Source organism: Dendrobates tinctorius, unplaced genomic scaffold (assembly GCF_039654945.1).
Source record: "Dendrobates tinctorius isolate UK_male_01 unplaced genomic scaffold, ASM3965494v1 ptg000029l, whole genome shotgun sequence".
Lineage (NCBI taxonomy): Eukaryota > Metazoa > Chordata > Amphibia > Anura > Dendrobatidae > Dendrobates > Dendrobates tinctorius.
In genome coordinates, this window is record NW_027361697.1 from 14734060 (window position 1) to 14749878 (window position 15819).

Genomic DNA, 15819 nt, shown 5'->3' on the forward strand with positions numbered 1-15819 from the left:
CAAAGTCATGGAGCTGGCATATGACTTACCAGTATGTTATATGTTGGTAAGGGGTTAAAATGGTATTCATAAAAATGTAAGCTCAGCATAAAAAAGTACAGTTCCTTTGACGAAACATAAATTAGTTATATGGCATAGAGGAAGATCATCTGTTATTATCTGTTTCCTATAGACTTCAGTGTTAAAAATAACAGGTACAGTCAGTATCCATTTTTGAGGTCGGGCAAAAAATGATGTGCAAACTATGTTCTAGTTATAAAACAGATGTCAACTGGATTGCATCACTATGTATAAGAAATACACCCACAAGAAATTGCTATGACCTCTTTGTGATCAATTGCTAAAAGTAGTAAAAATCTGTAAAATCGCTACATAACCATATGACGAAAACAAATATCACTTTGACAATAACGTTCTCATGCTAATTTGGAAAACAAGGGATTATTAAGAGCCAAGATCTTTCTGTACAAACCTTTCTTGTTAACATAACTCACACTATGTATGGGCAGCACATATTTGTAGGACTGGAAAGTGAACACCTGTTTATGTACAGAGTCTGGTAGAGGCAGATGTAATACCAGATTGCCCATATGGTTCTGCGTATGATTCATCAGTGGCCTGGAAGGACGATAATTTCTTTATATTATCTCAATGCTGGGATTTTTTTCTCCAAGAGATTCCAACTTGGCAGAAGCCTCAACATTTATTGGTTTCACAAGTACACCAGGGATGGAAGCTAAGTATCGAGAGTAACAACGTATGCTTTGTGTGTGACAGTGCATTAGTTATATAAAATACATTCAAGGTGTTAAGGGAACCAGAATAGAGGTTCTTTGTATGATTTTTACTGATGTTCCTGGTTGTTCTTGTTAAAAACAAATAACTTCTTTATGGCTTAGCAATGATTATGCAACAACACTGAGGCATATATGGGATTATTCCACATGCTATTATCAAGGGGAAAACCTCTATGTCTATTATAACGTCCTGGATGATGAACAGATGGAGGCTTATATACAGCTTTGATTATACTTAAAGTTTTTTTTGTATGTGAAAGACATATAGTTTTATACTGTATGTCTTTCAGATAGTTGGATGATTTATCACACTTGACTTAAAACTTTCCGACTCACTCAAGTTTGTTGTCTTCTGCAATGTTTAGCAAAATTGGTGCAAATTCTGGTTGTTTTAATTTTATATATATATATATATATATTTCTACAACTTTTAATGACAAATAGGTGGGAGAATTAATCAGTTGCTGAGCACTTCACCATAATTACACTCCTTTTATGAATCCACAACCACACCCTATCCATTCCCCACCTTTACACATCCAGCTTTGTCTCCTTACAAACATGTTAGTGGCTGCAGCTCTCACAGCTCTGCTGTATTACAACAATATTGTAACACTGTCCACCTGTGACATGGAAGCTGAATCCCTGAGAGGAACCTGCTGATGTGTCAGTTATAAACACACACAGCTCTGTATTGAAATCAAGAGAGCAGAGAGCAGCCATTACATATCACACTATTATTTATAATAAGTTCTGGAGGCAGAGTCTCATGCAGATCCGTGTCCGACCCATAAATCTTAGCAGCCCAATTACATATAAGAAAGACATGTGCTTCTCTGGAAAAAGAAATTGAATTATTGAAACATTGAATGTTAGAGTGGGAAGGGACCTCAAGAGTCATCACATCCAACCCCCTGCCCAATGCAGCGCAGGATTCACTAAACCCTTTCAGACAGATGTCTGTCCAGCCTCTGTTTGAAGACTTCCATAGAAGGAAAACTCACCACCTCTCATGGTGATATCAGATTGCAGATGTCAAAGTATGAAACCTTAACTTCATTCACCTTCTTATGACCTACATGCCATTTTAGACTGCTTAGTAGAGATGAGAGAACTTGTTTGGAAAATGTTCGCCAATCTCAAATTCGGAACGATAGTGGCACATTCGGATTCATGTTCGGATTCCTGAGCTTTTTCCTTAAAAACCAGGAAAAGTCTGCCAAAGTTCGATAAATGACCGAGATCACTAAGGGCTCTTTCAGACGTCAGTGGTTCTGGTAGCAGTATGGTCCGCAAAACATCCAGCACATGTGCACACTGATGACACGCAGATGACATCCCTGTGTCATCAGTGTGATACATACTGGCTCCTGGAATTCAGAGGTACTGTTTGAGCTGTTCTCCTGTACATGGTGCTGAAGAATACAGCTCGTATCACTATCCCCTGCTTGTGCGGCGATCAGCTCTAGCAGGGGACAGTGCTGAGAGTTGCATTCAACTGTTAACAGCGAGAGGAGATGGGGCTAGTATTCTCAGGTTGGTAAAGAAGGGTCATGGATATTGGCCCCCCGGCCTAATAATTGCAGCCTGCAGCCATCCCAGAAAAGGTGCATCTATTTCAATGTCTCTTGAAACAGAATTAAAATAATAAACCATAATATTCCTTACCTTTCTACTGAGAAGATAATAATCCATTTGTCCACTGACAGATCTATCTCTGCTCCATCTATATGGCAGGTAGCATTATTGCATGATGCAAATATACAGCCTGCCATCCAGCAGAGAGACACTGAGCAGCATGTGCTACCACTGAACTCCTATGACCTGACTGACATCACAGTGAGCGTGTGAAAAATTCTCACACTTGCGGTGCCATCAGAAAGGTTGTAGCAGCACCAACATCAGTGATTTGAACTGAATTCATTTGCTGTGAGCTCTCAGGATCTTTCTAATGGCACAGCAGAGGGAAAGCCGACAGCTGGGGGCTGATGTTAATATTCTGGGAAATAGACAATATTCATAAAGGTTTTCAGGCTATTAATATTAGCTCACAGCTGTATACTAACCCTTTCATTGTAATTAAAATTTGGGACCCCCCAAAAATGACTTGAGGTTTCCCCAGCTGTCAGCTTCAGCAAAGCTGATTATCAAGAATAGAGGGGTCCCAATACCGTATATTTAAATTATATAAATAAATAATTTTAAAAAATGACGTGGGATCCCCCTATATTTAACAATCAGCCAAGCTAAAACTGACAGCTGGTATTCTCAGGCTGGTAAGGGGCCTGAATATTGCCCCCCTGGCTAAACATAGCCATCCACAGCCACCTCAGGAAAGGCACATCTATTAAAAGTGCCAATTCTGGCACTTTGCTTAGCTCTTCCTACATGCGCTGTGGTGGTGACAAGTGGGGTTCATATTTGTGGGATTGATGTCACCTTTGTATTGCCCAGTAACATTAAGCCCACAAATTAGTAACAGAGATGCATCTATAAGATACCTATCCATTACTAATCCTATGGTTACATTGTAGATAAACACAAAGCCAGATAATAAAAGTTCTTTAATAGAAAGAATGACACAGATTCCTTTAATGAATTTAAATTAAACCATACTCCTGTCATCACCCATTCCACTGAAGCCATTGTCTTCTGTAATAAAACAAATATAAAAAACAACCATATCCATCATAACAAACACAGTTATACTCACCTAACGCACATTCCATTGAAGCCCTCATCTCCTGTAATAAATAGAAAATAAAAAACAACCATATCCCTCACCTGTCCATCATTCTGTCTCTTGCCATAATCCATGTCTGAGGATAAACAGTTTTCAACCTGGACGCTGCCAAGATGTGACTATCCAGGCTGAGAAGCACTGAGGAATGAGCTGCTGCGAGTTCAACCTCAGTGACTAGCAGTGACGTCATTGAGGTCACCACTGGTCACTGAGTCTACATTCTAAGCCAGGCCCTTTAACTGCGGGGACCTCGGTGAGATCAGCACAGCACTGTGAGACATTTTATCATGGTGCTAGCGGTGATCTCACCAAGGTCACTGCAGTTCAAGGGCCCAGCTGGGAATGCAGCCTCTGTGACTGTGAAAATTTCAATTACATCACTGCTGGTCACTGATGCTGCGCTCACAGCAGTTTATTCCTCAGTGGTTTTCAGCCTGGACATTTGCATCTTGCCACTATCCAGGTTGAAAACTGTTTATCTCCAAACATGGACTACGGCAGTATAGCATCCAATTTTTACAGATGCATTAGAATTCTGTAAAGTAGGAAACTGCAAATGGTCTTGTAAATGATTAATAGCTGCTGCTGTAAAAAAAACAGATCGTATGTGGATGACAAGTGAGAAAAAAATTGTAAAGATCAAAAGACCACGGAGACCAGTGATTGAGTGAAGTGATCACTTGCACTGTAACTGTGACATTACCACTTCCAAAAAAGATCATCGGCAGTGGATGAGAAGCATTGTTGTTACTAGTGATGAGCGAATATGTTCAGAAAATGATCGCCAAACATGAATTCGGCACGAATATGGTACATTCAGATTCTTGATTGTAAGAAAAATGCTTGTGTTACCAATCAGAAAAAGTCGGTAACATTTGGTAAAAGAATAAAAGCTGGTACTTCATGTGCTGTGTTCACTAAAATCACACTGACAGGTTAGAACAGAAAATATATATATATATATACACATAGATTACATATATATATATATATATATATAGATGTCAGTGACACACACACACATATAATGTGTATATATATATATATTACATAGCTAGAAAAGCCAGCAATTCAGCAGCCGCGGTAGTGTAAAATCACAGCAGGAGCCGACAGGATAGAAGAAATGGATTACATGCAACAAGTACATATAGAATAGGTAGATATACAGATGTCCGTGACAAATACAATTAGTTAGTACAGTGTGTGCGCAGCTTACTGTACATGTATTTAATTAATAAAATATTATTTTTCTGAAAAAGATGGCTTGGGCTCCTGCGTAATTTTAGTAATCAGCAGAGGGAAAGCCATCGGCTGGTGGCCAATGTTTATAGCCTAGTAATGGGTTAATACCCTTAGAGCTTCCCAGGCTGTTAATATTAGCTCACAGCTGTATACTTAGCCTTTAATGGCTATTAAAATAGGGGACCCTAAAAAAATGACATAGGGTCCCCCTATAATTAACAACCACCAAAGGCTATGCAGACAGCTGCGGGCTAATATTAATGGCCATAGAAGGGGCCATTGATACTGCCCCCAAGCAAAAAACATCAGCTCTCAGCCGCCCCAGAAAAAGCACATCTCTAAGATGTGCCAATTCTGGCACTTAGCCTTGCTCTTCCCACTTGCCCTGTAGCGATGGCAAGTGGGTGATAGTTGGGGAGGTTGAGGTCAACTTTGTATTGTCAGGTGACATCAAGCCCCAAGGTTAGTAATGGAGAGGCGTCAATAAGACGCCCCATTAAACACCCCATAGTCACATTGTATGAAAACACAGACTTTGTGAAAAAAGTCCTTTACTGAAAGAAAGACACAGACTCCTTTAATAATCTTAATTAAGCTATATTTACAACCTTGCCTAATTTTCACCAAAGCACTCGTTCTTCTGTACACAACAATATACCATACCTGCCTGTCATTCTGTCCCACGCAGTAATCCTTGTCTGGGGAGAAATAGTATTCAACCTGGACGGTGCCAAGATTTGACCGTTCAGGCTGAGAACCACTTATGACTGAACTGCTGCGAACTCAGCCTCAGTGACTAACGATGACATCACTGAGGCTGCCTTCCTAGCCGGGCTTAACTGCAGTGACCTCGGTGAGATTCCCATTAGCACCGTGAGAAAGTCACAAGGTGCAGAGGTGAGTTCACTGGGAGAATTTCACTTCTGTACTGTGCGACTTTCTCATGGTGCTAGCTGGGATCTCACCGAGGTCACCGCAAAGCAGCCTGGCTGGGAATGCAGCCTCAGTGATGTCACCACTAGTCAATGAGGCTGCACTCGCAGCAGCTCAGTCACCAGTGGTTCTCAGCCTGGACGGTTGCATCTTGGCACCGTAAAGGTTGAAAACTATTTCTCCCCCAGACATGGATTACGGCATGGGGCAGGTATGATATATTAATAGTTTAAAAATATATATATTTGCTCTAGAAATAATATCCTATGACCCAATGAGTAAAGGAATTAAAAGGGGGCTTAGCAGCTGCGATCTGAAGAGGGCATGCAAATTCAGCTTAGAAGTCGGGGAAAGCGCCAGAATTGGTGCATTTAATCGATGTACCATTTCTGAGCATCTGTGGGCTGCTTTTTTAAGGCTGGGGGGGGACCTCATGCCATTATTTTAATTAGTTATTCAAATAATTTAAAAATACGACGTGGGGACTCATCTATTCTTGTTAACCAGCTTTGCTGAAGCTGACAGTGCTAAAAGTAACAATTTCTGGTTTAAAAACATTACTGTCACTGTGCTTGATTGGCCTGCAAACTCGCCTGACCTTAACCCCATAAAGAATCTATGGGGTATTGTCAAGAGAAAGATGAGAGATACCAGACTCAACAATGTAGATGAGCTGAAGGATGCTATCAAAGCAACCTGGGGCTCCATAACACCTCAAAAGTGCTACAGGCTGATCGCCTCCATGCCATGCCCCATTGATGCTGTAATTGATGACAAATGATCCCCAACCAAGTATTGAGTACATTAACTAAATATACATTTCAGTAGGCCAACATTTTGGATTTTAAAATCATTTTTTCAAGCTGGTGTTATGAATTATTCTAATTTACTGAGATAATGACTTTTGGGTTTTTATTGGCCGTAAGCCATAATCATCAACATTAACAGAAATAAACACTTGACATAGATCAATCTGCTAGTAATGACTTTATATAATATATGAGTTTCACTTTTTGTATTGAAAGACTGAAATAAAAATCTTTTTGATGATATACCTTTGCTCACCTTACTTAGATACATGTAGGCACATTTGTCTCTTCACTATGTCTCAGATTAGAAAATTAGTGGCTATGACAGTGAAAGAGAATTTGTCAATAGAAAATGACTTCTTGCTTAAAATCAAGTTTTCTGGTTAAATGTATTTAACATTAATATGTTACTAAGTTAATACATACATTTGTTTTTATACAAAGTACGCTACCTGAATAAGCATAAAAATTTAGGAATAAATATTTAAAATCTTAATGTGTTAGTTATATTCCATGAATGCCCAACAATCGGAGCATTTTATATTCAGTTTTGGCTTTATTTATGCCAAAGACACAAAGAGAAAGGAACAAATGAAAACGATTTTTCAGTAGCCAAATTGCCTTTAGAACTTCTGAATTAAATCCTGTAATACAAACATTAAAAAATGTATGTTCTGCTCGCCCATCACAGCCTTTGTTGTTATCGACTTTATGATTTTGATTCTCTGGAAATTAAAGATGAAAAGGAATAAATAATAATAAAAAAATGATTGGTGGATACTTATAGGGGTTACTCTATTCGAGAGACTCACTGATTTTGAAATCCTTATTTAGAGTATTGGGAAATAAGATGAATGTTTAACCAATGAAAACATTCATAAAGAATTTTAGATTTTTTTTTCTCCATTTGCCTATTTTTTTCTATATAAGGCATCCACTGTACCTGTAGGGTCGCTTAGCACAGATCCAAATGCACTGATGATAACATCGGCTTTTAACTTAGCAATCTGATCTTCGTCTTCAATCCAATTGCCATCCTGGTCTTGTTCTGTTCGAACAAACTCCATTCCACCAATTTGGCCACCTTTGAGAATTACTTTACGAGGTGATAAGAATGGGAGAAATTCACACTTTTCCTCTTTGGCTAACTCTACCTGCAAGAAAAAAAAAGTGAAATTGTAATTGGATACGTCATTATAACTGTTAGATGTAGGAGATAGACGTTCTGGTAGACCGCGTTGCTGTGAAAAGAGTAGTTCTACTTGTGATAATATTTCAAGTAGCTTTTATTAACACATTTTAAGTTCGTACCAAACCCTTTCTCAAAACTAAACTACATACGTTTTTTGAAAGGATTCAGCATAAGCCTGACACGCGTTAACAAAAGCTACTTGAAATATTACCACACATGGAACTACTCCTTTTTTCACAATAGCGCGGTCTACCAGAATGTCTAACACCTGCTTCTCCTTGATCTACATGCAGAAGATCCTTCTTTTTCTGCAGACTTGACTGCAGCAGCTAAATAATTTTCGGGCATTTATTGGAGTTGTGACATGCACAACCAAAACAGGTGAGCAACCCCCTCACTGCACCAATTTCACTTATAAAATACATTATTACTGTATGCCCTCTTATCTCCTTTTTTCTTTTCTTTTATTATAACTATTCGCACATTTTCACAAAAGCCTAGTAGTAAAGGGGATATGAATTTTTAAAAATGATTAGCCACTTTCTTACTTGTTTTATAAATGTCCAGTGAACATTAATTGAACCTATTTACTAATATAATGTAATTACCACAACAATACCAATTCATTCATTTTAAAAGTGCCACCATGTCATTGAAGGGCGCCTCAGTTTGGGACAAAGCTGTTGAAAGAGGGGAACATAAAGAGACCTGTGCATCAGAGGTCTTCAATGGAGGCTGTACATGTATCAGAACTGGAGTGCATATTATGAAGGGGCAACACTTTTTTTTAATATTATTTTACTTCTTTATACAGCAGCATTAATTTCACAGCACTTTACAGACATTGTCATCACTCTCTCTATCGGGGCACACAATCTAAATTTCTTATCAGAATGTCATTGGAGTGTGGAAAGAAATCCACAAAAACACGGGGGGAGAGCATACAAACTACTTTCAGATGTGTCATTAGTGGGATTTGAATCCCGAAATTCAGTGCTAAAAACTGAGCCACAATTCTAACAATTACTTTGAAAAAAAATTGCCCTCATTGTGGCAACTATATTATATTAAAGGGTTTGTCCACTACTAGGACAACCCCTTCTCAATCCGAATGTTTACCCCCAGTGAAAATAAAAACACCTATGTTCACCTCCCATGCCGCGGTGCCATTTCAGTGGTGTTGGCATTGCATTACCGGGGCTCAAGGGAGGTTGCTATGTCATGTGAGCCACATGCCGAATAAGCGCTGTTACTGACTTAGGATGTATATGCAATCAACAGGAATTGAGAGAAGCAGCTGGCGGCCTATTACTTATACATTCAAAAGCATTGACAGAGATGCCAGTGTTGATTGTCCGTCAGGCTCATGTGACATAACAACCTCACATGAGTCCCAAGAACACGAGTGCTGACACTGCTGGAACTGTACCGGCACAGGAGACGAGTAAAGGTGTTTATATTTTAATGGAGGAAAACATACAGATTGAGAAGGGATTGTCCTAATGGTTGACAACCTCTTTAATAACTGGATTTAATGGAAGATCTTTGGACATTTGTAAAAATAATTAGAAAGTGCCCAACCTCTTTAAAAGTAGCTTCCCGCTTTTACTAAATCACTACCAATCACTAGTAGATTGTTAGAAATAGGGGTTCACATTGATAATCTGATATATAATATATCTAATATGTGCTTGCTGTAAGGTCTTCTGCTTTCTTTCTGCCTCTATAATATAACAGGGGGAGTGGATTTGTTTTGCACATCTGGATTTGTCAATAACAGAGTCCATGACCAAGGATGGAAAAAGGTGTTTTTTTTTGTCATTGCGTCAAGGTTGCTCTTCTTCAGGACAACCACATGTGGTTATCCAAATTCAGTCCCCCTGTTATTTTATACCTTATATTGCTTGGATTCTGCTGTGGCTGTTATCTTCATGTTACTAGTAGTTGGGTCACACAACACCCCACCAGGTAAGAATACCATAGGTTTACACACTCTGTATAAACTGGATAAGACCCTATTTCGCTTTACGTTTCCTTCCTAGCCTCTCTGGTCTGCCCCTGGCACAGGGACTGTGTTATCGGAAAGAATTAATAAATGTAGAACAACAGAATTATAAGCAAAAAGTAAAATTATGAATTGTATTTTAAATAAGGGGTAAAGGATGAGTGATGAACTGTGTTAAAAAAAATTAGTTAAAAGGAATGACTGATAATGAATGAGTCAGGAGTGATAAGGACAAGACATTAAGTATTAGCATTGATTCATGAAGATTGATTGACTCTAGAAAGAAGCACTTCTTTTTATGCTACAGAGAATTGGTAATAGTGACCTATTGTTTAAAGCAGGACTATATGTTACAGAAGCACTCCCAAGCAATTTTTTATCTGCTCAACCTGTCTGAATATGTGTATTGTGTAATGTAAGTGCAATAAGATATATAATTGCAGTTCACTACCTAATACAGGTTTTTACGGAATTGGGGATTTTTCAAAAAACTTTTAGTTTTTATGGATCTCCTCCCATTGCTGGAATATTTTCTTCCTTTGCTGATTATTCCTTGGTGCACTGCAAGGTTCCATGCCATGGGTGAGCTGAAGTTGCCTCTATGTTTGTAATAAAATACTTATTGATTCCAGTCTTCTTTGGTTTACAGTGCTCTTCTGGTCCTCATTTCATGGTGATTGGTAAGTATTTTATTGCATTTGTGTTACACAACATATATTTAGACAGGTTTAGCAAATATAATATTTTTGGGAGTGCTTCTTTAACCCCTTTCCTACATTGGACGTAATATTCCGTCCATGTGACCTGGGCCCTAAGTCCCATGGACGGAATATTACGTCTAAGGCTGGAGTCACACACAACGAATAAAAAATCGGTCCCATTTTAACGGTACGAAATCGCACAAAGAATTCTTGTCCAGGGATCCGTCTGTCATCCCATTTTCCGGTGATGAACCGATTTTATTCGCATCTAAGCATCAAATTGACATCCAATGCCAATGCCTGATGCTCTTTCCTGCTGACCTGGAGAAGTCTTGCGATTTAATCGCAAGTCACACGTGTGGTGCATTTTCAATGCGTTTTTTAATCGCATCCATAGACTTGCATTGTCGAATCCAATCTGAAAATCGGTGACAATCGCAGCATGCTGCGATTGTCTCGGTCCGAGGAACGGATCCGATAAAAAAAGCATGATGGGAGCAGCACCATTGAATAACATTGGGACGAATGCAATGCGATTTTTTATCGCATTACATTCATCCGATTTTATCGCTAGTGTGACTCCAGCCTTATGCGATCAGCGGTGCCCACGTGGTGAGCGCCGCTGATCGCGGCCGGATGTCAGCTGATTATCACAGCTGACACCCGGCACAATGTGTCAGGGGCGGTCACAGACCGCCCTCGACACGTTAACCCCTTGCACACCGCAATCAAACACAATCGCGGTGTACTGGGGGTTAAAGGGAAGCATCGGCAGGGAGGGGGCTCCCTCCGTGCTTCCCTGAGCCTCCCACAGCAGTGCAATGTGCAGCACTCCTGCGGGTGTCTCTTTCCCTACAGGTCCCTGGATCCAAGATGGCGACAAGGACCTTTGGGGGCCTGTAGGGAGCTGACTTCCTCAGTGCCTGCAAAGCGCAGGCATGAGGAAGTCTGCGTCTATGCCTGTGACAGATCAGCGATCTGTTACAGGACAGTGATGTCCCCCCTGGGACAACCTAATAAAGTTAAAGAAATATAAAAAAAAGTGTAAAAATAATTTTTAAAAAATCGCTAAATAAATTAGAAAAAAAAATATTCCCAAATTTATTTTTTGGAAATAAAAACAAACAAACAATAAAAGTACACATATTTGTTATTGCCGCGTCCATAACGACCTGCCCTATAAAACTGTTCCATTAGTTAACCCCTTTAGCGAACCCCTTAAAAATTAAAAATAAAAAATGAAGCAAAAAATAATGATTTATTATCATACCGCCGAACACAAAGTGCAATAACGCGCAATCAAAAGATGCATATAAATATCCATGGTACCGCTGAAAACGTCATCTTGTCCCACAAAAAAAGAGCTGCCATACAGCATCATCAGCAAAAAAATAAAAAAGTTATAGCTCGCAGAATAAAGTGATGCAAAAATAATTATTTTTTTATATAAAATAGTTTTCATTGCATAAAACCGCCAAAACATAAAAAACGACATAAATGAGGTATCACTGTAACCATACCAAGCCGAAGAATAAAACCGCTTTATCAATTTTACTGCTCGCGGAACAGTGTAAATGCACCCCCAAAAGAAATTCATGAAACGCTGCTTTTTGTTTATTCAGCGTCCCAAAAATCGTAATAAAAAGCGATCAAAAAATGTCACGTGCCCGAAAATGATACCAATAAAAACATCAACTTGTCCCGCAAAAAATAAGACCTCAAATGACTCAGTGGGTCAAAATACGGAAAAATTATAGCTCTCAATATGTGGTGATGGAAAAACTATTTTTACAATAAAAAGCATCTCTTAGCGTGTGACAGCTGCCAAATATAAAAACCGCCATAAATAGTAAATCAAACCCCCGTTATCACCCCCTTAGTTAGGGAAAAATAATAAAATTAAAAGAAAATGTGTTTATTTCCATTTTTCCATTAGGGCTAGGGTTAGGGCTAGGTTAAGGGTTAGGGCTAGGGTTAAGGCTGAGATTAGGGTTAGGGGTGTGTTGGGGTTAGGGTTGGAGTTAGAATTGGGGGTTTCCACTGTTTGGGCACATCAGGGGCTCTCCAAATGCAACATGGTGTGGGATCTCAATTCCAGCCAATTCTGCGTTGAAAAAGTCAAATGGTGCTCCTTCCCTTACAAGCTCTGCAATGCGCCCAAACAGTGTTTTACCCCCACATATAGGGTATCAGCCTACTCAGGACAAATTGCAAAACAACTTTTGGGGTCCAATTTCTCCTGTTATCCTTAGGAAAATAAAAAATTGGGGGCAAAAATATAATTTTTGTGGAAAAAAATGATTTTTTCATTTTCACGCCCTTGCGTTATAAACTTCTGTAAATCACTTGGGGGTTCAAAGTGCTCACCACACACCTAGATAAGTTCCGTGGGGGGTCTAGTTTCCAAAATGGGGTCACTTGTGGGGAGTTTCAATAGTTTAGGTACATCAGGGGCTCTCCAAACGCACATGACACCTGCAGACCATTCCATCAACGTCTGCATTCCAAAACATCACTACTTCCCTTCTGAGACCCGACGTGTGCCCATACAGTAGTTTTCTCCCACATATGAGGTATCAGTGTACTCAGGACAAATTGGACAACAACTTTTGCGGTCCAATTTCTCCTGATACCCTTGGGAAAATAAAAAAATTGGGGACTAATTGATCATGTTTGTGGAAAAAATACAATTTTTTTATTTTCATGCCCGGGCATTATAAACTTCTGTGAAGCCCTTGGGGGTTCAAAGTGCTCACCACACATCTAGATAAGTTCCTTAGGGGATCTAGTTTCCAAAATAGGGTCACTTGTGGCGGGTTTCCACTATTTAGGTACATCAGGGGCTCTCCAAAAGCAACATGACTCCCGCAGACCATTCCATCAAAGTCTGCATTCCAAAACGTCACTACTTCCCTTCCGAGACCCAACGTGTGCCCATACAGTAGTTTTCTCCCACATATGAGGTATCAGCATACTCAGGACAAATTGGGCAAAAACTTTTGGGGTCCAATTTCTCCTGTTACCATTGGGAAAATAAAAAAATTGGTGACTAAAAGATCATGTTTGTGGAAAAAATACAATTTTTTTTATTTCCACGCCCAGGCATTATAAACTTCTGTGAAGCACTGGGGGGTTCAAAGTTCTCACCACACATCTAGATAAGTTCCTTGGGGGGTCTAGTTTCCAAAATGGTGTTATTTGAGGGGGGTTTCCACTGTTTTGGTACATCAGGGGTTTTCCAATCGCGACATGGTGTGGGATCTCAATTCCAGCCAATTCTGCGTTGAAAAAGTCAAATGGTGCTCCTTCCCTTACAAGCTCTGCCATGCGCCCAAACAGTGTTTTACCCCCACATATAGGGTATCAGCCTACTCAGGACAAATTGCAAAACAACTTTTGGGGTCCAATTTCTCCTGTTACCCTTAGGAAAATAAAAAATTGGGGGCAAAAATATCATTTTTGTGGAAAAAAATGATTTTTTCATTTTCACGCCCATGAGTTATAAACTTCTGTAAATCACTTGGGGTTCAAAGTGCTCACCACACATCTAGATAAGTTCCGTGGGGGGTCTAGTTTCCAAAATGGGGTCACTTGTGGGGAGTTTCAATAGTTTAGGTACATCAGGGGCTCTCCAAACGCACATGACACCTGCAGACCATTCCATCAAAGTCTGCATTCCAAAACGTCACTACTTCCCTTCCGAGACCCGACGTGTGCCCATACAGTAGTTTTCTCCCACATATGAGGTATCAGCGAACTCAGGACAAATTGGACAACAACTTTCGCGGTCCAATTTCTCCTGTTACCCTTGGGAAAATAAAAAAATTGGGGACTAATTGATCATGTTTGTGGAAAAAATACAATTTTTTTATTTTTATGCCCGGGCATTATAAACTTCTGTGAAGCCCTTGGGGGTTCAAAGTGCTCACCACACATCTAGATAAGTTCCTTAGGGGATCTAGTTTCCAAAATAGGGTCACTTGTGGGGGGTTTCCACTATTTAGGTACATCAGGGGCTCTCCAAAAGCAACATGACTCCCGCAGACCATTCCATCAAAGTCTGCATTCCAAAACGTCACAACTTCCCTTCCGAGACCCAACGTGTGCCCATACAGTAGTTTTCTCCCACATATGAGGTATCAGCGTACTCAGGACAAATTGGGCAAAAACTTTTGGGGTCCAATTTCTCCTGGTACCATTGGGAAAATAAAAAAAATTGGTGACTAAAAGATTATGTTTGTGGAAAAAATACAATTTTTTTATTTTCACGCCCAGGCATTATAAACTTCTGTGAAGCACTGGGGGTTCAAAGTTCTCACCACACATCTAGATAAGTTCCTTGGGGGGTCTAGTTTCCAAAATGGTGTCATTTGAGGGAGGTTTCCACTGTTTTGGTACATCAGGGGTTTTCCAATCGCGACATGGTGTACGATCTCAATTCCAGCCAAAACGTCAAATGGCGCTGCTTCCCTTCCGAGCTCTGCCATGCGCCCAAATAGTGGTTTACCCCCACATGTGGGGTATCAACGTACTCAGGACAAATTGTACAATAACTTTTAGGGTCCTGTTACCCTTGGAAAATTAAGAATTGGGAATGAAAAGATCATTTTTGTGGAAAAAATATGATTTTTTAATTGTACCGCTGTACGTTATAAACTTCTGTGAAGCCCTTGTGGGTTCAAAGTTCTCACCACATATCTAGATAAGTTCCTTGGGGGGTCTAGTTTCCAAAATGGGGTCACTTGTGGGGGGTTTCCACTGTTTAGGTACATCAGGGGCTCTCCAAATGCGACATGGCGTCCGATCTGAATTACAGCCAATTTTGCATTGAAAAAGTCAAACGGCGCTCCTCCCTTCTGAGCTCTGCCATGCACCAAAACAGTGGTTCCCCCCCCACATATCAGGTATCAGCTTACTCAGGACAAATTGCACAATAACTTTTGCAGTCCAACTTCTCATTACCCTTGGTAAAATAAAAAAAATTGAACTTATTTTTTTGTGAAAAAAGTTAAATTTTCATTTTTTTAATATTAAAAAAATTCCTGTTACGCACCTAAAGGGTTAATAAACTTCTTGAATGTGGTTTTGAGCACCTTGAGGGGTGCAGTTTTTAGAATGGTGTCACTTTTGGGTATTTTCTATCATATAGACCCCGCAAAGTGGCTTCAAACGTGATGTGGTCCGTAAAAATAAAATGGTGTTGCAAAAATTAGAAATCGCTGGTAAATTTTTAACCCTTATAACTTCCTAACAAATAAAAAATTTGGCTCCAAAATTGTGCTGATGTAAAGTAAACATGTGGGAAATGTTACTTATCAAGTTTTTTGTGTGCTGTATCTCTATGATTTAAGGGCATAAAAATTCAAAGTTTGAAAATTGTGAAATTTTAAAAATTTT

The 15819-nt window shown here is 39.6% G+C and overlaps 1 protein-coding gene across 2 annotated transcripts in view; it reads right to left on the reverse strand.

Moving 5' to 3' along the window:
* DPYD (dihydropyrimidine dehydrogenase) overlaps positions 1-15819 on the reverse strand; it is a 1593199-nt gene that overhangs the window by 853835 nt on the left and 723545 nt on the right. For both annotated transcript variants that reach the window (XM_073571402.1, XM_073571401.1), the window contains one exon: positions 7468-7678. In XM_073571402.1, the coding sequence (XP_073427503.1) occupies positions 7468-7678 (211 nt within the window). The remainder of the gene's footprint in view (positions 1-7467; positions 7679-15819) is intronic.